We start from the raw sequence: 24,895 nt of genomic DNA, 5'->3' as shown, positions 1-24,895 counted from the left end.
ATCAACTTCATGTAATTGTCAATAAAAGCCTTTGACACGTATGAAATGCTTGTAATTATACTTCAGTAATCCATAGTAACATCTGACAAAAATATCTAAAGACACTGAAGCAGCAAACTTTGTGGAAATTAATATTTGTGTCATTCTCAAAACTTTTGGCCAACAATTACAATTACATACAACAGAGTTTAGAATACTCCAGTCCCTGGCTATTCAGAACAAGGGCCAGTTTGAAATGTATGGGTGGGGGGGGGGCTGGTCCAACTCAAGATCTCATGAAAAAAAAAAATGCACCTCCACCCCCAACATAAAATATATTTTCGCATGACCCCTTGTACTGTAAAAAAAAAAAAAAAAAAAAAAAATGCACACCCTCCTCCCTCATAGATTAAACTAAAAACAATGTTTACGACAACAAGTAACAATAACTGTAGCGACCCTGTGTTTATAAACGTGGAAATCGACTTTTCCAATTCAGCATGCTTTTGCTGCACATTTGATGACGCACAGTGCTACGGGCCAGAAGGTTGAGGGGTCCGACTACCGCGTACAAGCTCATTCTCCTTGCCTGTTTCATTAGGCCTACACTACGATCAGAGCCGGCTGCAGACAATGATCAGCTAAGAGTCATTTAAATGCCATATTTATAATTATATAAAATATATGCAACAAATTGTCCTCCAACAGGTTTCTGTGCCAATGCACCACAACCAATATACAAAGCATACCGACTTTGGGCGCTTCAATATCATGGTTTGCGATTTCAGCAATAAATAGACTATGTCAATCTCGACAAACAGAAAATACAATCCCTCCCGGCCTTGTAGGTCTAGCCAGTATTAAAGGCTTCGCTTGACAATCTCTGAATGTCATTCAACTTTTTGGTGTTTTGTAACAGATGTCTCATTCCATTCATCAAATGGCCACTGCATAGTTTGGTTTGATTGATTGATTTTATTTGTGAGTAAAAAATCGGGGACTTATTTCCATTGTGGGCCCAATTTTTTACAAACAGGTAAACACATATGCAATGACGTAGATACACATTACAGAGATACAGGCCCAAAAAAGTTTATCCTGCACACATTAGCCAGCTTTTGACATGATTTTTGGTATGGCTTTGAGTTGCTGTGGTAGTTTGTTCCAGTCAACAGCACCGATTATATTTTTTAAAATGTGTTCGTACCAGATAGACTCTTATATTTATTGATGCTGGTGGACATCTCTAACAAATGAAAAATAGTTGGGTAGGTACTGTACCTGGGGGATGAGTCCATGATAATTATCTGGACCATACCAAGTTGAATTAATAGTACTAGTTTTTTCTACAGATAGTCAACCTAGCTGCTTAAAATGCTCAACCTCCAGATGAGTATGAGGGGGGAGTTAAGTACAATTCTTACAAGCTTGTTTTGGCTGGTAGCTTATTCTTTAAATGTGTGAGGCTGCTGGTGAACCATGATGTGCAGGCGTAATCAAAGTGAAACTGGACTAGCGCACTTGCTCGAGTCTTTGTGGTGTCTACAGTATAGCGCAAGCAAGTTGATGAGGACGTTTGGCTAGGTGTAAACAAGTTATATAGTAAAACCTGCAAAAGAGTGAATGTAAACCAGGGGAGAAAAATGCACTACCCTCCCCTGTAGCCAATAAAAATAACACACAACACTCCTCAAAGCAAAACATAAAGTTAGACAACGCCCCCTATTTTGGACCCCCCCACACACACATTTTGAACTGTCCCTAACTATTCATAACAGTAAAATAAGGAATACTAAAATATCTCCATACTGTACTACACTTTAAAATAATATACTGTATACAGAAGGACATTACTCTGTTCCATTAAGTCCATTAACATTCCAGGCCACTTCTCCTCCCACTCTAATAGTCAGAATTTCTCATTAGTCTTCATCCCTCCATCTTCCCCTCCTCCTCTTCATCCTCCCATCCCATCTCCATTCTCCCGTGAGGTGAGCAGATTGCATGTTGGCACTATATAACGCTGAGCGGAGCGAGGAGTTTATTTTAATCCCGGGATGCCTGGACAGGCCCCGGAATACACTGGGAAGAAACCGTCTGGATGCCACTAGCCCTCACAGACCGCCTGGCTATTCCTTCTCCTAATTGGCTACTTAGCACAACGTGTGGTGATTGCACCAAACCAGAGCTTGTAGCACTGCATATTTATGGCTTTCCTTCAACTATCTTGATTTCTTCTGTCTTTTCTGTCTTAAAATAGATGCTAAATGAATGTAATGATTCTTGTCAACTGTCTCTGGTGGGCCACTGACCCACCCACTTAGTGGTGCATTCTGGTAGCCTAATGGGTTCTTAAATGAACGTTGGTGAAATGTCAGCATTGTTTGAGGGGAGACTTTACATTTTTGGGGTCAGTGTCAAGCATAGTCAAAAAAAAGAAGAGAGGAAAATTAAGATGAGAGGGATTACAGAAGACCTTTGCTGTCAAAATAGCTGAATCTCCAAGCGTGGCCAAGGCAATTTTTCATCACCACAGCTAAATTAGGTATATGTGGGGAAGCATTTTCAATTATGTTTGCCCTCCAACGCTGGTCAGCTCGTGCCACCTTCGACGCCTGATATCAATTGGATGCAGAAAATGCAGCGGAGCACTTTTGGAGTGCCTTAGCCAGTGTACAGTAGAGTGAGGAGGGCCCACGACCCCTGATATATCTCTCTGGAAGTTGTAGCCGCAGGTTAACCACTAACATGCTGACCGCGCGACGCGAGCGTTGCAAAAATAACTGTACACGTACATGTTATTCAATCATTGCACCCACACTGCTCGCGCACGTCAACGAGTGTCTGCGTAGCCAGGCGCTAAAATAGAACTTGGTTCTATTTGTGACGCTTGATACGCTGCAAGTCCTGCCTCTCCCATCTCCTCGTTGGTTTTAGGAGCATATACCCACATGTGTGATTGAAAGATGAACTGAGGTTCACACTCCAGTCCAGTTGGTGGTGGTAATGCACCTTAAAGTTGGTTGGCAACTGCCATATAAAGTCCAAAGAAGAAGAAGAAGCCTGAAGGAGGTTCAAACCTTTCCCCTTTTATCTGTGGATTAATTGCCAGAGTAGAGGACCTTGTGCATTTCAGGTAAAATGACAACCCAATGTTTATATCCCAGGACAAATGAACGAGCAACAGCAAGCTAGCTAGCTAAATTAGCATAAATGTTTCATGCTCTTCGACCTGTCACCAAATTAATATAGTTGTTTCAGAGTTCGTTTTGATATTTCAACCTGCGTGTCCTGATCGCGTCTGGTGTGGGTTGACAAAATCAATATGCACACTTGCAAGGGGTCTGGTCAGCATGTAAGAATGCTGAAATTTTTTTAAACTTTCACTTTCACACGGCACATACACACACGCTCTTATACACAGACACACGTATTACTTGTCTTTAGGGGCGATTACAGAGCAATAGAGAGAGCGTGCTGTCTTTGTGTGTGCATGCACCCATGTATGTTTTACGTGTGTGTGTGTTCGTGCGTGCGTGCGTTCGTGCGTGTGTGTGAGAGAAGAGAAAATGAGTAGGAAACCCAATCCACTACTCAATCAAGATGACTGTGTGTCAACAGCGGCCATTAAAGCCAGCCCTGATGGAAAACGTGCCTCTAGCTCCACTGGGAGGGATTGAGGGAGGCCAAGTGGAGAGGAATGGAGTGATGGAAGGAGAAAGAGAGGGATGGAAGGAAGGAGAGGGGGAGGTGGAGAGAGGGGGGTAAATCAAGGTGTTGTCGTTGTCCCCTCTTTGCGGCAGATTGCTCCCAGTCCCATGTCGCCTTCTCACCCCTTCCTCCTCTTCCTCCCTCCATCCTCCAGTTTCCCCTTAGCATCAGCCTGCTTTCTCAGTTAACCCCACCTACCCTTTCCTCTTCATTTACAGTAGTCCCGAGCCTACCCTGTAAACACACACACACACATCTCAGGCCCATTATCTCGGAGCAGTGAATGTGAGGGGAGTCAAGTTTAAACAAGGCAGGCTGGTTGCAGGGCTGAAGTTATAGTTTGTTAGCGGGGAGTAATAGACGTATTCATCTCACCGCTGTTTGGAGACTGCTGTTTTTCCATTATTGTTCCAACTCAATTTGCCCCTGCCCAGAACAGGCCCATTAACAAGAAGGAACAAAGTGGATGGGTATATGGGGAAGTGGGGTAGATGTGAGTTGTCAATTGGTACGGGAGCCTGTGTGCGTGCTACACAGTGGCTAAGAGTGTGTGTACAAGAGTGCACACATACAGTGTCGGCAGAAATCCACACACACTGAAACACACACACAAAGCATTGAGGTAGATATTGTTCCAGCCAGTGTGAGGGAGGGAGCGATGGCTCCAGACAAATGTTTGGCTTCTCCATATTGGGCCCTGGCCTGGGAGAGAGGCCAAATTGCCCTGTGTGCAGCAGGGATGATGTAAGGGCAGGAACTGTCTGCTGAGTTGGGCTAAATCACGAGGCGCAACCCACACACACATAAGCATGTGCGCACGTAAATGGCAGAAGTACTTGCATTGCAGAGTAGCCTAACACACATGTACACAAATTGAACTTTTGCACCTAATGTGTGTGTGTGTTGGAGCCTGTGCGTGTATGTTTATGATTAAGCCCGCGTAGTAGTATTTCGGGGATAGCGTTTTTGGGAGTCAGGTGTATCAAGTGAAAGATCACATCTTTCGCCTCATGTATTTTCATAGACAACGTTAGATGACAAGTCTGGTGTGGGATCGCCTGCGCTAAGACGGGACTGGAGTGCAATTTCACAGCGCTCATCTCTCACTAAGCGCCGCTCACTTCTGAGACAAAGCCTCCGTGTTGACACTGGCTCGATCACACTGATGGGACCTCTATCGAACGGGGAGAAACACAGAGAGGGGAGCCATCCACAACCCCGAATCTGGGTCACTGAAGAAGAACGTCTAGACTACTGCATCATCCGGTCTGTGGCTCATCCAGTCTAAAGCCTCATGTCTAGAGTTGATTATCTCTTAGCTTTTACACTGAAACTTTGAGAATACTTTTTTTTTGGTCAGAGAGTCACATCACAGTTAGCCTGGGTGTGCCGGTCTGTTTCTGCCAAGGCTTGACAATGACAACAGAGTTGGCCAAGCACAAACAGATCTGTGACAAGGCCACATCACAGTCACTTTGAGTTCCAATTCCCATTTGCACACGCTTCTACTCGTCAATGCTGGAATGTATTGAATATCAATTTGTGAATAGGAGAAATGGCTCATTGTTTCTGTTGAGAGGACCTTTGAAGCTGCAGTTGAATTGCATGTCATTATCGGAATTGACTGAGTTCAAATGGAATCGGCACCAACCCAAATAGAGTACTGTAGGTCTACCGGCCCAACATTATGCCGTTGAAAGTGTAAAGTAGTCCCAGACAAAATCGGTTTCAGTGGTTTCTACTGACTCTGTTCTTGCATAACCTTTCATCTGCTGAAAGAAAAAATAATAATTTGCCCCACTAAAAGGCACATTCCATTCGATAATGAAGAAAACACGTTTATCCCACACCAAACATACACCATTGTCCTCCCGAGCAGCCTTAATCTTGTCCACAATGTTACAGCATAGTCTATTATTTGTTCTTGTCGTACCTAGATGTACAAACCACACACCATTCTCGCTCTTCAAAACAAATCCTGTTTGACCTCCTAGAGTTAAAATATAAATGGATAAAGTTTTGTTTGTTTCCTTTCCTCAACAGTGCCCGGGCCGCCCTATCTGTCAGTGGCTCACGATTCGGAGACGTCGGCCGTGGTCCGCTGGGACGCACCCGATGTTATGATCCCTGGCATGGAGCTGCAGGGTTACCGGCTTCAGTTTGGCCGCAAGGACGTGTCCCCCCTGGCTACTCTGGAGTTCACCCCCCAGGAGAGGCAGTACACGGTGGCCAGCGTCCACCGCGGTGCCACCTATCTCTTCAAAGTCCAGGCTAAGAGCCGGGGGGGCTTTGGGGAGGAGGCTACGGCCGAACTGCATGTGCCTGAACAAACACCCCAAGGGTACCCCCAAATCAGCGAGAGCTCCAACGTGACCTGCTGCTCGGTAGAATTGGCATGGTCGCCCCCGGTGCTGGCGGAGCGCAACGGGGACATCACGGAGTACACGCTGGCGTACCAGGAGACGGGCGTTGGGGGTGCACCCCGGGAACTCAGCCTGCCCGCCATCCAGTCCAGCTACGTGCTCAACAGCCTAAAACCCAACTCAGCGTACGACGTGAAAATACGAGCGCACACGAGTGTAGGTCCAGGGCCCTACAGCCCGCCGATCCAGTATCGGACTGTGGCGTTTGAGACAGGTATGGCTTGCCTGTTTCTCTCCCAACCCGGGGGGGAAAAACACTAAATTGAAAACAACAAGCAACAACACAAAAATGAAACCAACTTCCCCCCCCCTCCAACCACCTTCACTTCTTCTCCACGACAAAAAAAAAATCCTAGATCCTTAAAAAGTTTGCGGGGGACACTCACTTCACTAACCCAAAGGTAAAACCAGTCAGTAAGTTACAGTCAGTCAGTTTGAAAAAGGGGAGGAGACGCGGCGTTCCAAGGTAAGTGCCGGTTGGTCAGACACCTTGCAGTCTCCTTTCAGGCCTTTGCAGCCATGCACACTTACACAGCTAATGCAGCCTCACACACACACCCCCAATTTGCAAAGAAACGAAACAAAGGTAGGAACTCAGTCAAGAGTTTGTTTCAGTCAAGAGTTTTAGTACATTTCCGTTATCAAGTACAAGACTTTGGTTCCTTATTTCCGTTGGTTTTCAGTTTGTTTACTCTGTTCCCCCCCCCTCCCACTATGGTAAGGTTTGTGGCATGGCATCCCCCCGATGCACTGCTAACGACTGTCGGCATGCTGTGTTTGGGTCTGTCTTTGTGCCCGCCAGGCAGCACATCGTGGGCAGTGCCAATCCATGCTCAGAGTGCAGAGATGGTTGGCGCCAGAACCACAAGGGTCAACGACTCCTGGTTTTCAATGGGAAGGGAGCGGGCAAAGGGGGATAGTTACTAGTAGAAAGATGTAGTGGTCAGAGAGGGGTTGGCACTGTCCGGGAGGCCAGCCAGCGGGCACGTCCGTGCTCCATGGGTCCGTACTTGTCCATGAGTCTCCCATGCTGTGTGTCTAACCAATAGCGTTGCCCCCTTCACAGCCTATCACAGCACAGCTCACCGCCCGCTCACTACTCCAACCCAGAGGAACCCCAGCTGGGAAAATGACCTACGCTCCCTTTTTTTCTCTTTCACACTCTCTCACTCTCTCCTTTCCTCCTTCCTCAGCTCTCCAAACTAAACACAACCTCTCTGTTTTTGTTTTGTTCGTTTTTCTTTATTTTTTACTCTTCTCTCTCACGACAGACGTCCCGAAGAACTTCACAGTGAAGTGGGTCACCAAGACAACGGTGTTGCTAACGTGGAAGTTTGCTGAGAGGCGGTTCCCATTCCGGTGCACGGTGAGCGAGCGATAGACAATCAGACAAAAACGACGCACACGTCTACAGGACTCTATGAATTCATTTGTGACTAATTATGCCACCGACTGCAATTTTGATTTAAGTCATAGTTCAAACGATGCAATCTTGCATAGACCAAATTCTAGAGTCAATCAACCCTCACAGAGAGACGTCTATAGACAGCCAGGCATACACATGCCATCTTGGAACACACTATTCCCAAAGAATATCTCCTTCAAACTAATTTTACATCGTCCATGCTTTTACCCAGCAGTTTTACCCCGGAGCTGAGGCTTCCCTAATGTGTATTTTTTTTGGTGTGTCTCCGTTTGTCCATCTGTCCATCTGCCCCCTGTCCAGATTGAGTACAACCGCCAGAAGATGGACGTGGACGCCCGGCTGACCAAGGCGCTGGTCACCAGCCTGCGGCCCAACACCACCTATGAGTTCCGGGTCACGTGTCAGGAGAAAACAGAGGGTGGACCTCGCCACCGTGTGGTCGCTAGGACTGCACCGCCCATCCTGGTCAAGAAGCCCAAGCTGGACCTCTACTCGGAGCCGGACAACATTCTGACCATGGGCTTCACCCCGGTGGAAAGCAAGGACATCAAGTGAGAGAAGTTGACACCTAGGTTTTGGTATATGGGTTCATGGGTTTGTCTGACGTGGTTCTTTCTTTCATCGTTCTTTCTCTTGTTGGTTCATCCTCCTTTCTATCTTGCTTTCTTCTTTCCGCTCTTTTGCCGGTTCGTCCCACTTGTTTGCGCTCCTCTCTTTTTTTTCTTCTCGCTTCCTCAAACTCACACACTCTTCCACAGAGCACACATTACACCTTGCTTTCTTGCCCTCGCTGTTGCCAACCTTCTGTCTTGCTCTCTCATCTCCATTCTCACTCCAGTGTTCCATTATCCTCTCCCTCTCACATTCCTTTTCCTCTGACTTACTATCTATCTCTCTCTATCACTCTCTCTCTCACTCTTTCTCTATCACTCTCTCTCTCTCTTGCTCTCTATCTCTCTATCACTCTCTCTCTCTCTTGCTCTCTATCTCTCTATCACTCTCTCTCACATACATACATACATACATACATACATACATACATACATACATACACACACACACACACACACACACACACACACACACACACACACACACACACACACACACACACACACACTTTCAGGTTAAATCCAACCTAGCCCATTCGTCCCTATTAGTGTAAGTTAGTGTAATGGCTCTCTGAAGATGTTGTATGTCGACGGTACTGATGTCTGTGTGCCTCGCAGGAATTTCTATGTGGTGGTGGTACCACTAAAGAAGGGCTCGGGAACAGCCCGACATCACAAGAACCCAGACGAGATGGACTTGGAAGAGGTAAGAACCGAGGAATTACGCACATCCCAGCGTTGCTCAAAGTCCACAATGGAATTGTGTTTCAACCACAGTGCTCTTCCCAGGTGACTCAACTTCTTTTTTTATCACTAAAAACTTGAACCATATGTACCATTTCTGAGTAAAACTGCATTTTTTTTTGTTGTGTGACATACACAAAGGGCACAACATTTCTATAAAATGTCATGTTGCACCCTCGCGTGTGGTTCAACCATCCTGCCTGGAGAGAAGGGGATTACCTCCCTGCTCCCACCCTTCTTCGGTTGTTAGGGGTGATCTTGAGCTGTGATCAGCGAATGGCCGCGGGAAGATTGTTTCGGGGGTTGGAATCTTCCCGCGGCTTTGGATCAGCGGTGAGCTCTTGGATTTGGAATGAATTCCACCTCTTCAGAGGACTCCTTCATTTTCTTGTTGCAAAGGAATGGAGTGTCCTGGTCTGTCAGGGCACCATGCCAACAAGCACCCTATTGACTTTGGGGCCAGTGTGTACGGAGGGAATCGACCCGCAAAAACCCTATTTAGGACGTTTTCAGCGGACATTTACATTTGTACACAAACTATCTCCATTGATGTTCTCCTCTTCACTCACACACTGACTGATCAGATAGGTGGACGGACGGAGCAATAAGAATGATAAACTGATGAGTAGACAGGTCGGTGGGGGAAAAGATACAGACAGACAGACAGATGGACGGACAGAGAGATAGACGGACGGACTGTACTTTTCATGGATACTGTGGGTCTGCCAACTCTTTCCCTTTTCGACGTTTTAAGAGAGCACGCATGAACATCCTCAGTCCACTTTATCAAATAGAGATGAAGCAATTAGTATGCAGAGAGATGGACAGACAGATACATTTGACAGAGAGACAAATCAGACGGACAAACCAACCAACTAAGATAAAGTCCCTTAGACATCTCACACCCTCCTCAACCCCTCCCATACCTCATTCCCCCTCACCACTCTCTCCCTGTCTCCTCCAGCTGCTGAGGGACATCACCCCGAAGCGTCGCACCAGGCGCCAGCTGAGCCAGGCGGACGGCAAGAAGCCCTACATCACAGCCTGCTTCAAGCAGCTCCCCACCACGTTCACCCTGGGCACAGAGCACCGCCACAGCAGCTGTGAGAACAAACCTCTGGAGCCCGGGCAGGAGTACGTCTTTTTCCTGCTGGCTGAGCTCAACACCACGGCCGGGGTGAGGACTAGAGATGGAGATGAGAAGCGCAATGTGGATACACGTGCACATGCACACTCAGACACAAATACGCTTGCACACACACACACACACACACACAGATCCATATACAATATCCATATACAGTATAGAGATAACTGACTGGTCATCCCAGATGTGTGAGTGAGTTAATGAAAGGTATTCATGTTATTCAAAGCTACACTACTTCTCAGTTTAATTCCATTGAGCCCTTGTCTATATTTTATGTCTGTCTATTTGTTTCCTGTTAATTGTATTGAGCCCTATGTCTATCTCTCTCTACTCTCGCTCTGTGTAGAAAATGTTTGCGGCCAGCCCATACACGGATCCAGTGGTGACCCCAGAGATGGAAGTGGATCCTCTGCCCATCGAGACGGGCGGAGATGGCCTCATCTGGGTGGTGGGGCCCGTGCTGGCCGTGGTCTTCATCATCTGCATCGTCATCGCCATCCTCCTCTACAAGAAGTGAGTTACGTTGTAGGAGACTCTGGGGGGGGTGTAGGCTACAGGGGAGTCCGAGGGGGTGGCGTTTGTTCCGTATGTTGGGGGGAACAAAAAAGGAGGGACTGTGGGGAAAAGAAGACGTAGAAGAGTTAGGGAAAGAGCTAATGCTCTGTGTTAATTGGAACCAGAAACATATTGATGGCGATACCTTTACTTGATGGGGAAATATCTAAAGCCTTGTTTTAACCTCAAAATAACTGAAATCTAAAGTATTTACATGTGTTTTTGAGGGGCTGGTGCAAGCAAGCAGTTAAAGTACTGTATCTGATTCTGGTTTAACAGTTGTAGGCAACACACTGTCTAAGAGACCACAAGCCCCGGTAGTATACTGTAACTGTGTGCAGTCATGTATGTAGAATAGACCGGCCAAAGTTTGAGTAGGAGAAACAGGGCCTAACTTTCAGATGCTCCCTGACAATTAGTCTGACCTTGGCTTGTACCTCTGCATGCTGGTGGTAAGGGAGAGTAACATCTCTCCTCGAATCTCTCTCTCTCTCCTCTCTCCTCTCTCTCCTGCTTTCCCTCTCTCTCCCTGGTGGCTAGTGTTTCTACCTGCCCTTGGTCCTGACACCCTCCACCCCCCTCACCAAGACACACACACAGTCATAAACACACACACACACACACACACACACACACACACACACACACGGTAACACACACACACGACCCAGACCGGCTCCTCCAAATGCTGATGAGCTTTATCTAGCTAGCACTGCGAGGCGGCTGCCCCTGTGAATTTTAAAATGCTCTCTATTGATTTCTCTCTTCTCCCCCCTCTCTCTCCTTGTGTTGTGTTTTTCCCCTCTTTATATATTTATTTGAAACTCCCATTGCTTTCTCCGGAAGCAGCAAACCTGACAGGTAAGGCTTAGCCGTACTTTATTGCTGTGTGTTATTTCGGCGAGAAAATAACCTGTCTCAGCATAAAATATGTTTTTAATTAGTCGGGGTGAAAAAAATGTCAGGGAAAGAGAAGCTGGCTCACTAGATATTACTCTCGGACTTGTTTCATGGAGGGTTATTTCGACATTCAGCACTAAAGTTGTCGTAGCAGCACAGTGAGCTTTTTTTGTGTGTGTGGTGGGTGGACATTTTGTTTCGGTTGGGTCTTGACGGTGTGCGTCTGTGTTCCCCCCCCTCAAAGCCGTAAACGAAAGGAGTCAGAGCCCAGAACAAAATGTCTGCTGAACAACGCAGAGATCACACCCCACCATCCAACAGACCCTGTGGAAATGAGACGCATCAACTTCCAAACCCCAGGTACGGTGTGGGGGACGGGACACATACAAACACAGACCAATTTAGCAGCATTATAGGGACCTATAAGTGAATGCGCGCACATGTACACGGCCGTTCGAAAGTTTGGGCTCACTTAGAAATGTCCTCGTTTTCCATGGTAAACATACATGAAATGAGTTGCAAAATTAACAGGAAATATAGTCAAGACGTTGCCAAGGTTATAAATAATGATTTTTAATTGAAATAATAATTGTGCCCCTCAAAACTTTGCTTTCGTCAAAGAATCCTCCATTTGCAGCAAATACTGCCTTTCAGACCTTATGGCATTCTAGTTGTCAATTTGTTGAGGTAATCTGAAGAGATTTCACCGCATGCTTCCTGATGCACCTCCCACAAATTGGATTGGCTTGATGGGCACATCTTACATACCATACGGTCAAGCTGCTCCCACAACAGCTCAATAGGGTTGAGATTCGGTGAATGTGCTGGCCACTCCATTATAGACAGAATACCAGCTGACAGCTTCTTCCCTAAATAGTTATTGCATAGTTTGGAGCTGTGCTTTGGGTCATTGTCCTGTTGTAGAAGGAAATTGGCTCCAATTAAGCGCCGTCCACAGGGCATGGCGTTGCAAAATGGAGTGATAGCCTTCCTTCTTCAAGATCCCTTTTACCCTGTACAAATCTCCCACTTTACCACCACCAAAGCACCCACAGACCATCACATTGCCTCCACAATGCTTGACAGATGGCGTCAAGCACTCCTCCAGCATCTTTTCATTTTTTCTTTGTGATCCGAACACCTCAAACTTAGATTCGTCTTTTCATTACACTTTTTTTCCAATCTTCCTCTGTCCAGTGTCTGTTCTTTTGCCCATCTAAATCTTTTATTTTTATTGACCATTCTGAAATATGGCTTTTTCTTTGCATCTCTGCCTAGAAGGCCAGCATCCCGGAGTCGCCTCTTCACTGTTGATGTTGAGACTGGTGTTTAATCAAGCTGCCAGTTGAGGACTTGTGAGGCGTCTGTTTCTCAAACTAGATACTCTAATGTACTTGTCCTCTTGCTCAGTTGTGCACCAGGGCCTCCCAATCCTCTTTCTATTCTGGTTAGGGCCAGTTTGCGCTATTCTGTGAAGGGAGTAGTACACAGCGCTGTACGAGATCTTCAGTTTCTTGGCAATTTCTGGCATGGAATAGCCTTCATTTCTCAGAACAAGAATAGACTGATGAGTTTGAGAAGAAAGTTCTTGGTTTCTGGCCATTTTGAGCCTGTAATCGAACCCACAAATGCTGATGCTCCAAATACACAACTAGTCTAGTCTTCTTTAATCAGGACAACCTTTTTCAGCTGTGCTGACATAATTGCAAAATGGTTTTCTAATGATCAATAAGCCTTTTAAAATGATACACTTGGATTAGCTAACACAACGTGACATTGGAACACAGGTGTGATGGTTACTGAAATTGGGCCTCTGTGCGCCTATGTACTGTAGATATTCCATTGAAAATCTGCCGTTCTCAGCTACAATAGTCATTTACAACATTAACAATGTCTACACTGTATTTCTGTTCAATTTGATGTTATTTTTTACGGACAAAACATTTGCTTTACCTTCAAAAACAAGGACATTTCTAAGTGACCCCAAACTTTTGAACGGTAGTGTATGCAAACACCCACCACAAACACTCAACACTTGTACATACATAATTTTTTAGGAAAATGCACATCCTCGTACACGAACAATCAAACACCCCTCACACATTGACATACACATGAAACATAAAGACATCCATACTCTCACCAGCTTATGCACATACAAACATGTTCATGCATACACCCAAGTGACCTCACACAATTATCATGTGAAAGAAAATGTGAATGGCTCATGTATCACTAAAAACCATGGTGGATTTCAGACTTTCAGTCCCATCAGCTCAATTAAACTATATTTGAAATGTTTTGAATGTAGACCAATGCTGTGTTTTGTGCTGATACTTAATCTGTGTTTCTCCATCTACCCATACATACTACTACAAACCAACCATTCACAATAACCATAACACCTTGGATCTCTAAAATTATAAAGATTAGAGATTGTTTTTGTAGTAGAGCACCTTTCTCAAAACCTCGTCCTGTACTTTTAGTCCACTTTTCTGTCCTTCCACCATCACTGTCCTCAAGTATTATGTTGTTCATCATCTTGGCTGGAAAAGCCCTCTCCGTTAAAAGACAAGAACACTTGATCCTGCTCTCATTTTCTCCGGGCTCCTCCGTCTAAAGCCTTGGCTGACATTTCCCCATGGCTTCTGTCTGGCCTCGTTGTCTGTCTACACCCTGTGACCTTGTCACACATTCCGCCGTCCTTGTCTTTTCTCCTTACTCCCTTGTTTCCTCTGTTCATCTCTCGCTCCCCCTCTCCTTGTCTATCAGTCATCAGTCTTCTGTCGCCAATCTTCAGTCCATCAAAAGGCTCACATTTCAAAGGACCTAATCTCCTGTGCTGCATGGTGAACTCGGGATTTGGTGCAGGCAGCCTATACTTGTAACCCCCACCCTATTTGTACATTGGAGGACAGAGCGAAATATCATTGGACTCCCGACAGACAGGCAGACAGACAGACAGGCAGACAGGCAGGCAGACAGGCAGGCAGGCAGACAGGCAGGCAGGCAGGCAGGCAGGCCTCTCCTTTATCACACACTCTCGGATGTAGGGCTCGCACCCTCACCACCGGTCCTGTAATAGCAGAGAAAATGAGCATGATGGCCTTTGGTCGTATTTGTGTCTGCTTTCCTTCCAGTACATTCCCTCCTCCGCGTCTCTCCTCTCCTCCTCCTCCTCCTCCTCCACCGCTCCTTAAAGAATAATGAAAAACCTTATTACGGTGGCTCTCTCTATCACACACACACACACACACACACACACACACACACACACACATTCTACGTATTATTAAGTGAATCCTCTTCTCCTTTTGCCTATTACTGTCGTTCCATTGAATTCAATGTCATTATCTCTTCACTCGGTGAGATGTTAATTTAAACAGACATTTTAGCGCAATTAAGCTGGGCGGAGAACATTTTCGAACATCCCCATTAGCTAATAGTGGCCATTGTTCAAACGAGCGTACTCTACTACACTTGGAGGGCCCTCCAGTCCAACCCAAAGGAGCATATGTCACCAAGCCCATGCCTGTGCAGTGGCCGCTGCCTTGGGTTAGCATGAAATATGTTTTAGATGATATGTCAGATGCTAAACTAGACTATAGTCTAGGCGTGTGTATTTGCGTGTGTTCGTGCTGCGCTGGCGCCCTCTCGTCCTTATCTTTAGGTTTGTACTCCGGGTCTGTCTCCAGACTCGCCTGGCTAATGAAGCACAACTTAGTTGATATCTGTCATCTCCCCCTCCAAACCCACTCCTCCCCGTCTATAGCTATTAGTTATCTCTCTCTCTTTTTCTTTTCCTCATTTTGTGCCTCCTACAGCTATTAACCTCTCTCTCGCTCTCTTCCTATCTCTGTCTCCATTCTTTCCCACATTTTACCTTCTTTTCATATTTTTCTGTCCCCTGTCATCTGTCTGCATTTTCTGGTTCCTTTCTTTCTGTGCTTTCGATCGCTCTCTCTCTCTCTCTCTCTGAGGGCCACGTTCCCACATCACCAAATCCAACTCTCAGAGGTCTCGGCTCTAATCATCTCACTTCCTGCCAAGCCCTCTGGTCGGAGGCTGACTTCCTCTACCAGGCCTGCAGGACAATACCGTGCTCTGCTCACTGATGCATCCACACACTTACACAGAAACATACAGAAAGTATGCACGCCCCTCGACTGTTTCCACATTTTGTTGTGTTGCAAAGTGGGATTAAAATTGATTTAATTGCCTTTTTTTTGTGTCAACGATATACACGAAATACTCTGTTTTGTCAAAGTGGAAGAAGAATTTGAACATTTAAATTTTTTTATGGAAAATAAAACACTTGATATAACACTTAATATAACTTGATTAGATAAGTATTCAACTCCCTAAGTCAATACGTACTTTGGCAGCGATTGCAGCTGTCAGAGTCTTTCTGGGTAAGTCTCTAAGAACTTTGCACACCTGGATTGTTCAATATTTGCACATTGTTCTTTTAAAAATCCTTGTCTTTTCTCCTTACTCCCTTGTTTCCTCTGTTCATCTCTCGCTCCCCCGCTCTGTCGAGTTGGTTGATGATCATTGCTAGACGGCCATTTTCAAGTCTTGCCATGGATTTTCAAGTTGACTTAAGTCAAAACTGTAACTAGGCCACTCAGGAACGTTCAATGTCGTCTTGGTAAGCAGCTCCAGTGTAGATTTGGCCTTGTGTTTTAGGCAATTGGTGAATTACCTGCTTAAAAGGGGAATTTGTCTCCCATTGTTTGTTGGAAAGCAGTCTGAACCAAGTTTTCCTCTAGGATGTTGCCTGTGCTTTGCACTATTCCATTCATTTTTTATCCCAAATAACTCCCTAGTCTCAGTGATGTGTTGTGTTGGATTTGCCCCAAACATAACGCTTTGTATTCAGAACAAAAAGTTAATTTCTTTGCCAAATTTTTGGGAGTATTACTTCAGTGCATATTTTGGAATATTTTTATTCTGTACATGCTTCCTTCTTTTCACTCTGTCATCTATGTTAATATTGTGGAGTAACTAAAATGTTGTTGATCCATCCTCAGTTATCTCCTATCACAGCCATTAAACTCTAACTGTTTTAAAGTCACCATTGGTGAAATCCCTGAGCGGTTTCCTTCCACTCCGGCAACTGAGTTAGGAAGTGTTCCTGTATCTTTGTAGTGACTGGGTGTATTGATAGACCATCCTAAGTGTAATTAATCACTTCACCATGCTCAAAGGGGTATTCACTGTCTTCTTTACGAGCCGACGGAAAACCTCCCTGGTCTTTGTGGTTGAATCTGTGCTTGAAATTCACTGCTCGACTGAGGAACCTTACAGATAATTGTATGTGTGGGGAACAGAGATGTGGTAGTCATTTAAAAAAATCACATTACTGCACAAAGAGTCCACACAACTTATTGTGTGACTTGTTAAGCACATTTTTACTCACAAATTTAATTAGGCTTGCCGTAACAAAGGGGTTGAATACTTACTGACTCAAGACAGTTCAGCTTTTCATTTTTTTAAAAAATTCATTTTGTAAACATTTCTAAAAACATAATTCCACTTTGATATTATGGGGTGTTGTGTGTGGATCAGTGACACAAAAATCTAAATTGAATCATTTCACGCTGTGACACAACAAAATGTGGAAGAATTCAAGGGGTGTGAATACTTTACGAAGGCACCGTGCACACAAATACATGCTCCAACCCCACGCTTGCATCGGGAACGCCTCGTCTTTGTGTTCAGCTACACTGTCTTCCCACAAGTCGTCGAAATCAGGTGGCACGCGCACACACTGCTGGAATGATACATTACATTTTTGAACCGGAGATTTGTCACCCCCTCCATTTAATTAGTTATTGTCACAGTGAAATCAGAGAAAGGGGATGTTGCACGTCTTCGTCCCCATCTTTCTGCACTCGTCTACTGATTTCCTGACCTGCTCATCCCCTTCTCGTTACGCCCAGTCTCTCTTCGTGGAAATTGCCAATTGAGTCAGATTCTCAACTCAGAGAAGCCTGGACGGATGACTTACGGGATGGTACAGAAGGATGAATCGTAGTTAGGAGTTAGCCCTTTGGGTACACCCAGCCACTCATCTCTGAAGTGTGGTACAGGTTTCTAAGGTCACACTTTGAGGACCGGAAACCGTGTGCTCTGAGGACTTCCATTGCGATGACCTGTAAACCTTTTGTGCACATCCGCTGTTTCGTTTCCTTGCTTTCTCTTGTGCATATGACCAGAAGTATGTGTTGTCTCTGTCGGAAGAAAACCTGTAGCTGCTGGAAATAAAGTGTTGCTATGCGTCTTCATAAATGGTCCAATACGGCAGTTTTTCCATTCCCTGAAAGCTTTTTGGCGGAGACGTTTTGTTATAACAGTGATGATTTACTCAAATGGCAAGTGTTCACTGTTCTCCTTACAATGTAGTTTGAGGGCTACAGTAAGGCCACAATATGCAACGCTAAAACGGAGTTCACATACTCAATCTTTTCACCACCAAGTGCCCTTGCCGTGTACAGTATTTGTATTTGCTGCAGCATTTGTACTTATAATCTAGAGTATGCATCTACGCTTCATTGGGCTACCGTGTGCTAGCGGTCCATGAGTGTTTTCAATAGACAATGCTTTTGTGGCCCTGAAACTGAATTTGCACTCCTTTCGAGTCCCGAGCAGTAAGCAGCTGCAGTGCCGAGCTTCAGTGACCTCATCTTGACCAAACAGACAGGTGTGAGGAGCACGGCCTAAGTTGGCCCTCTTTCTGCCCGAGTAGAAAGACAGACAGAGACCTAAGAGGGTGTGGCTGTGACGCAGCTTTTACCTTCATGGATCTTCTTGCCAGACGTTGTACTGTCAGAACTGCTTCCTTTTGCACCAGCTCAGACTTCTGAACAAAGGGGCTTTTCACCATTCATTTTTCAGAAGATATATAAGCCGTTTCCCTTTCTTTCTTTCTTCCTTCCTTTCTTTCTTTCTCTCGCTCTCTTTTATGATGGCAATTTTCTTACCTCTGTTTATGTATGAGAAACAAAATCCATTTCTGACCCACACTATGGCCAGGCAGCTTGATAGAGGAGTTTCAAATGGGCAGGAGTGATGGACGCCTGTGCCAAACAAACAGCTTGCGCTGCCACCGCGGCACTGATTTTGCCAGTGGGTGGGAGGAGGGTCAAGGTATGCTGCTGAATGTGTGGCCTACTTTCCCCCTGCCTGTCTGACAGGCTGGCTTCAAATCCAACACTCCCTGTGAAGGACCTCAATAATTCTGGGACAGGGGAGGATCTGTACAAAAATAACCCAAAGAATAGTGATTAATAACATAGTTAAACATTTGTGAATAAGTGAAGAAGGATTGAGATCAGTTGCATCTCTGTATGTGTGTTTCTTCGCCTTTTATAATTTTGTCAATTTTTAGGATTTTTAAGTTGCCTTTGCATTTCAGCATTTTTTTTAACAAGTTTTCCTTCCTTTTTTATGTTTGCTATTCTTCACAGATTCTGGTCTGAGCAGTCCTCTAAGTGATGCCGATTTTGACTATGAAAGTTAGTCCCTACGCATTTAGCTCCTGTGTTTGTCCTCTCGCATTATTTTTGATTTTCTAGCATTGCCCCCATTTACAACGTTTATTTCCCACACGTTGCAATTTCAGCACTAATTTTCTTTTTTTTTCTTTCGTAACCCAGCTGTTTTTGACTTTGGTTGGATTTTCAGTTGCGTTATTCACACAAAGCTGTTTGGCTGCGCATTAATCCACTACACGTAACCTCTGCGTTCACTTCTGCTGATGTAAAGATGGGGTTTTTGCAGGAGTTCTGTCTTCTCGCTCACTCCCCTTGCTCCCCTCCCTCCACCCCCACCACTGCTTCAATTCCAATCTAAACTGACTGGGTCTTTCTGCAGTCTACGAGATAACGAGCGGAATTAATTAAAGACCCTGGCAAATGATGGTTCGACATTTGATCGTCTCCCTCTCGCAGGGGGGGAAAAAGGGAAAATCTTTTTTTTTTCCCTTCAACGCCGAGGCACGCTGAGAGTGTCTTCTCTTTTATATGTAAATAAACATATATAAACAGGCCAGTGGCTGGGGCTATCAAAAGGAATATTTTTTTCCCAGGCATATCGACTGCAGATCGGAGATTGGAAATGTTTAATCAGACGCTAGTTGTGTTTCTCCGTGCCCATTGATCGCTGCTGTTAATTGCTGAGAAACAAACGGAGGGACTACTTCGATATTGGAGGGAAAGACTGTGGGAGAAGAGGGGGGTGGGGTAGAGGAGGTGGGGGGTAGGGGGTGGACAACAACTTGTCCTTGAAAGACTTTACATGTGATCGACTCGGGGGTGGGGGTGCTTAAATTGGTACTATTTCACCTTTTTTCTCTGAGCCCTGGTTAAACATTGTACAATCATGAACAGGGTACCAATAGGTGCCATTTCAGATGCAGTCCCACTGTCTGTGTTGATACAGAGAATATTTTGTCGAGTTAGGCAGGATTCGAGATGAAAATAGACTCCATAAAGCACCAACTCGGAGTGCAATGCATTGTGGGTTGTATTCATTTTTTAAAACAGTTTAGATGTATTGCTTGTTTTAAACAGACTGAGAGCCCAAATGAACGCCAGTAAAATTATACTAGACAGCTATTATTTACTCGTCCGTGCTTTTGTTAAATGAATGAAGCAAACGTCAGTCCAATTCATATCCATTTCCTTTAAGTTGAAATAAACACAGTTAATACTAGTTTCACATATGCCAGTGGGCTTACGTTCTTTTGTAAATCCCAGGTTACAGTTCCTTTTTTCCAAACCAAGCACTTAAACCGTAGCCTCCGCAGGCTGTAGCAACTGTCCTGCATATATAGTACATCTGAGGCAGTACGATTGGCTGTAGATAGGCACTGAGGTACTAAGTGTTTGAGTACAACGCTGTCTGCCACTGAAACACTAAGCGCACTCTGCTTTTGATCTTGCCGCTAACAAACCGCTCTCTTTATTTTTTCCCCAAAGGAGAAAATAAGGGTAGGTCCTCGTTTGCGTCCGTTCTTTTCGCCTTATAGCTCCTGATACCTTTTCCCGTTGAGTTTGTGGGATAACAAATGGACAGCCCAAGTCAAATTCTTCCGATTTCTAACCCGCATTCGTTGTTAATAAATGCACCATCCGGCAATGATTAATAACAACAAGTTTCCAGCCGGTGCCATAGGAAAGTAGAATGCAATGTTAGCTCAGTCAGAAACTGATGTGTGAGCAAACAAATTTAGGAACTTGTCCTAATACAACTACATCGGGGGGGGGCTTGCTAATACTGCTCTTCCCATGCAAGGTTTTGTCTATTAATTCAACTTAAGATAATAAATCATTGAACAGAACCATTCTTAGAGGAGTATTGAGAAGGTTGTTTTATTTGGCCTCACACAAAGGATCGTCAGATTGGTTCACTTATTGACAAAATGAAGACATGCTATTGAACTGTGTAAAAGTCCGTGCTTGAATTTGGCCGGTGCTGGGACCGTGACGTTTCAACTACATCTCTTATGCTCTAAAATATGAACACCAGCACCTTTAAAATTACATTTTAGCACCGGCCCCTAAAATGAGTACAGGCACTTTTTTCATTTCACTGATAATAATACAATAATAACTTCAATCAGTGGGCCTTATTCAATCAGTGGGCCTTATTCAATCAGTGGGCCTTATTCAATCAGTGGGCCTTATTCAATCAGTGGGTCTTATTCAATCAGTGGGCCTTATTCAATCAGTGGGCCTTATTCAATCAGTGGGCCTTATTCAATCAGTGGGCCTTATTCAATCAGTGGGCCTTATTCAATCAGTGGGCCTTATTCAATCAGTGGGTCTTTAGACGATCTAGTGTGATCCACCTTTGAACCAGTCCTCTAATACAACACAGCATGTCCAGTCATCAACTAGAACTGTGGTGTTCAGTGCCTCAACCTCCATTAGTCCCTGTGTCTCCTATATCCCTGTTATATCCCTATAATCTTTGTTAATCCCCATGTAATTGTCGGCGTAACATTGTTCCCTTCATTTTAAAAAATTACCATCACTAATTGGGAGTGACGCCAGGGAGGGTCGAGTGTCCCCTCCCCGACAAAACAAAACATTTGTGATCCCGTCGACATTCGGGAGGACGCTAAGCGCCACGCAAATGGGATAAATTTAGGATGCTTAATCTGATTACGCCGATTTTGCACGCCCAAGGACGTCATCAAGATTTAGACAACTTTTGACCTCCATTTGCAGAAAGCAACAAAGTGGGCTTAAGCTCCTTTTAAAAATATGACTAGCGTTAAGTTCCGTGCCGGGGATATGTCCAGGGAAAGGCCAACAATATATGACTCCACCGTATTCCATTACATGCCCAGCATTATGCTCCTAAATGGATTAGCTCCAGTGTACACACACAGCCCCGCCAATAACGTTACAGCACATTGCCTGGTGCACTTGGAGAGCTATAGAGAAAAAGTCGCTAAAATATCCCCAGTACTGACTCGGCTGGTTTGAATATGACTATATTTCTAGGGCTGCTGGGAAGGCGGTAGTGGTGGACGAGTGCTTACAGAGACCATGCAAAAATTGCCTTTAACTGACTGCGCAGGTTCTAACATTTTGGGTGGTGTGGAGACTGGGGAGAGGCCTCCATCTTAAGGGCCCAGGGTTTTGGATGCTTTTTTGGATGGCCCGGCTGAAAGCCATAAAAGGGTGTCTGTGACTGATCCTAGCATCATGCTTGCTTGGCCTTGGCTGACTGGAGTGGAGCAGCTCGCTGCGTCATCGCGTCACTCACCACTGTCACTATAACCTTCCCCTCTTGTCCCCCTCCCCCTCGTCCATCTCATCCAACCCAAACCCCAGGCCAGGGCTCGTCAACTGTCCCCTAACCCCTAACCCCTGAACTAGGTAGACAGAAGCCAGATTAGTTTACAGATGCAGTGATGTAGAGGTACTTCATTGTGGCAACATTTTGACTGCTTGTTTTAATCTAAATATATTTTTCAGAAAACAAAAAAACTGAGGCCTTAGTTTTCCTGGCTGATGGGAAATGAGTGTTGTTATTTTGTGTGAAATGCCACTCGAAAATGAGGTGACGTTATTTACGATTTGAGTTAATTCCCATATTAAATATTTGTGCCTCTGGATGTGAAAAAAGATTTTCACAGGCAGCTTTTATGCTATTGTTAATAGCTCTTCCTTGTCACAGTGAACCGGCTAAGAGAAAGCTCTAGTTTTTTTCCTCTTACCCTAGCATAGAAACTATAATTCCTTTTGTTTTTGTGCACTGAGGAGTGATGAACAATTTATGTCAACATTGCATCATATTGGCTCCAAAGGCTAAACTCAAGGGGTGTTATTTCTCCTTTATTATTTCCCCCATCAAAAACCGAGGTTTGTTGCCTTGTCTCTGTTGCCAAGCTATTAAAAGCCGCGTCTCTCTGTAGACTTGAGCGGTAATTGGTCGGGGGGTTCTTTCTCACCATAGCAATCACCCATTGGTTGTCCTTCATTTGCGGCCCTATAACTTGTGCGCCATTACGAAGGGGAATAGTAGTGAGTGTGCAGAATAAAAATTTGAGCTCCGGCCTGGTCTCAACTGTATTCCCTAACATCACCCATCAACTCCATACGGATTGTGTGTTTGAATTCCAGAATGTTCCCTAGTATTCCCTCCTTCCCTTGTCACTTAAGGCTTTGTCACTCACCCCCCCCCCCCCTCCCCCTCTGTCTCCTCTGCAGCTAGCAGAACCGCATTATCCACAACCCCCATTCCCCCCAAACCCTTGTCCTGTCATTCTCTTTACTTTTTGAGGGTTTTAGCCTCTCACTTCAAATGCCATGACAGCTGTACTGATGCATTTTATTTCTATCCCTCCTTCCCCCCTCCCTCGGTTCTCTCTCTCTTCATCTGTGTGGTGAACAGGTATGATGAATCATCCACCCATCCCTATCGCAGAGCTGGCTGAACACACAGAGCTTCTCAAAGCCAACGACAACCTGAAGCTCTCCCAGGAATATGAGGTGAGTAGGCTGGGATCAGGGGTTAAGGGTTAAAGTTGGGTCTCTGGTGAGGTGTAGGGGGAAGTTGCGTCTAGATGCTGATCTTGGGTCAGTTTTGCGTTTTCCACACTAATGGTTAAGGTTAGGATTTGGGGAGAGGAAGCTAATCCTTGATCTGTTCCTAGGAGAAACTTCACCCCTGACCAGGGTAGAATGAGATTACTGGGATTCCAAGGTTTTAGTGAACTGACTGTATTAACATTGTAGTGGCATGTTATCTAATCAAAGTTGGCGTTGTAATATACAGTATAATCAAAGCTCCACCACATCCTCTTCAATTGGGCGCAAAATAATGAATCAACACAAATTACACTCTATACTTAAATGTTGGGTTTCCAGACAACCCTTCCCCCAATGCAATTTCATAATCCTACCAAAAATAACTGAGCACTTATTCCGTCATAATGCATCTAGTCCCACACCAGTCAACCACCCTTAAGATTCTAAGCTGTAGCATGGTGGATCTACACACACACACACACACACACACACACACACACACACACACACACACACTGGCATCGGGCGAGCATGAAGCCGAGCTGTCGAAGCCCCGAGTGCAGCCAGGGAGGTTATAAATGAACCCCGCCGCTGATTAGAAATCAGGATCGCTGAGTCAGCCCTCGTTTGCATACAGCAATATCCTCCCTCAGAGCATCAGAGCTGCACCAGGGAGAGTTGTGGGTACTGTAGTACTGGATGCCAACAGTAGAACCACAGTTAAGCCGGCGGTGGATGGTGGTGGCTGTTGGGATAATGACTGCTTGCAGCCATACAGTACATCTTCTTCTTATCTATTATTTATACATCTGGGTTGGACCGTGTACCAAATCGACTTCCTTTCACACGGGCGAGGCAGAGAAGGAGGAGGGTATCGAGTCATCGGTGAGGGTTTGGAAAAGAGTGACTTGTTGCCACTTTGGAAACACTTTGGTACAACGCAAAGTTCTTAATTATTTGGCTCCGAAAGGAATGCTACTTGCAGTGCACTCCTCTCTCTCTCTCTCTCTCTCTCTCTCTCTCTCTCTCCATCTCTCTCTCTCTCTCTCCCCCTCTCCATCTCGCTCCCCCAGAAAAATAAATGACCAAATTAAATGGAGAAGTGTAATTTTCATTTTGTTATTTTCTTGATGAATGGCTGCTCATCTGGGCGTCTTGGCTTGCCAAGCCCGGACTCTTTGGGGCTCTGAGTGATTGGTTTTCTAGTGTGGCGGGATGGAGGTGGGAGGAGAGGAGGAGAGAGGGAAGAAAGCGTACATAGGAGAGGGGTGAGGAAGGGGAGCTCGGTTAATGATCAGGAAGGCAGTACAGAACCTGGATGGAGAGGCGCGGCATATCTTCAGAGAATC

At 45.2% G+C, this 24,895-nt stretch overlaps 1 protein-coding gene across 1 annotated transcript in view; it reads left to right on the top strand.

Annotated features, from left to right (window-relative positions):
* LOC115108070 (receptor-type tyrosine-protein phosphatase S-like) overlaps nucleotides 1–24,895 on the top strand; it is a 207,836-nt gene that overhangs the window by 139,910 nt on the left and 43,031 nt on the right. The window contains 9 exon segments of the mRNA XM_065008938.1: nucleotides 5,734–6,327; nucleotides 7,385–7,479; nucleotides 7,840–8,090; nucleotides 8,769–8,856; nucleotides 9,859–10,071; nucleotides 10,388–10,554; nucleotides 11,741–11,856; nucleotides 18,969–19,016; nucleotides 23,410–23,507. Of these exon segments, the coding sequence (XP_064865010.1) occupies nucleotides 5,734–6,327; nucleotides 7,385–7,479; nucleotides 7,840–8,090; nucleotides 8,769–8,856; nucleotides 9,859–10,071; nucleotides 10,388–10,554; nucleotides 11,741–11,856; nucleotides 18,969–19,016; nucleotides 23,410–23,507 (1,670 nt within the window).

The sequence above is a fragment of the Oncorhynchus nerka genome, linkage group LG24 (genome assembly GCF_034236695.1).
Source record: "Oncorhynchus nerka isolate Pitt River linkage group LG24, Oner_Uvic_2.0, whole genome shotgun sequence".
Taxonomy (NCBI): Eukaryota; Metazoa; Chordata; class Actinopteri; order Salmoniformes; family Salmonidae; genus Oncorhynchus; species Oncorhynchus nerka.
Note: the sequence above shows the minus strand (reverse complement) of the source record. Positions and strands in the feature narration are given on the sequence as shown.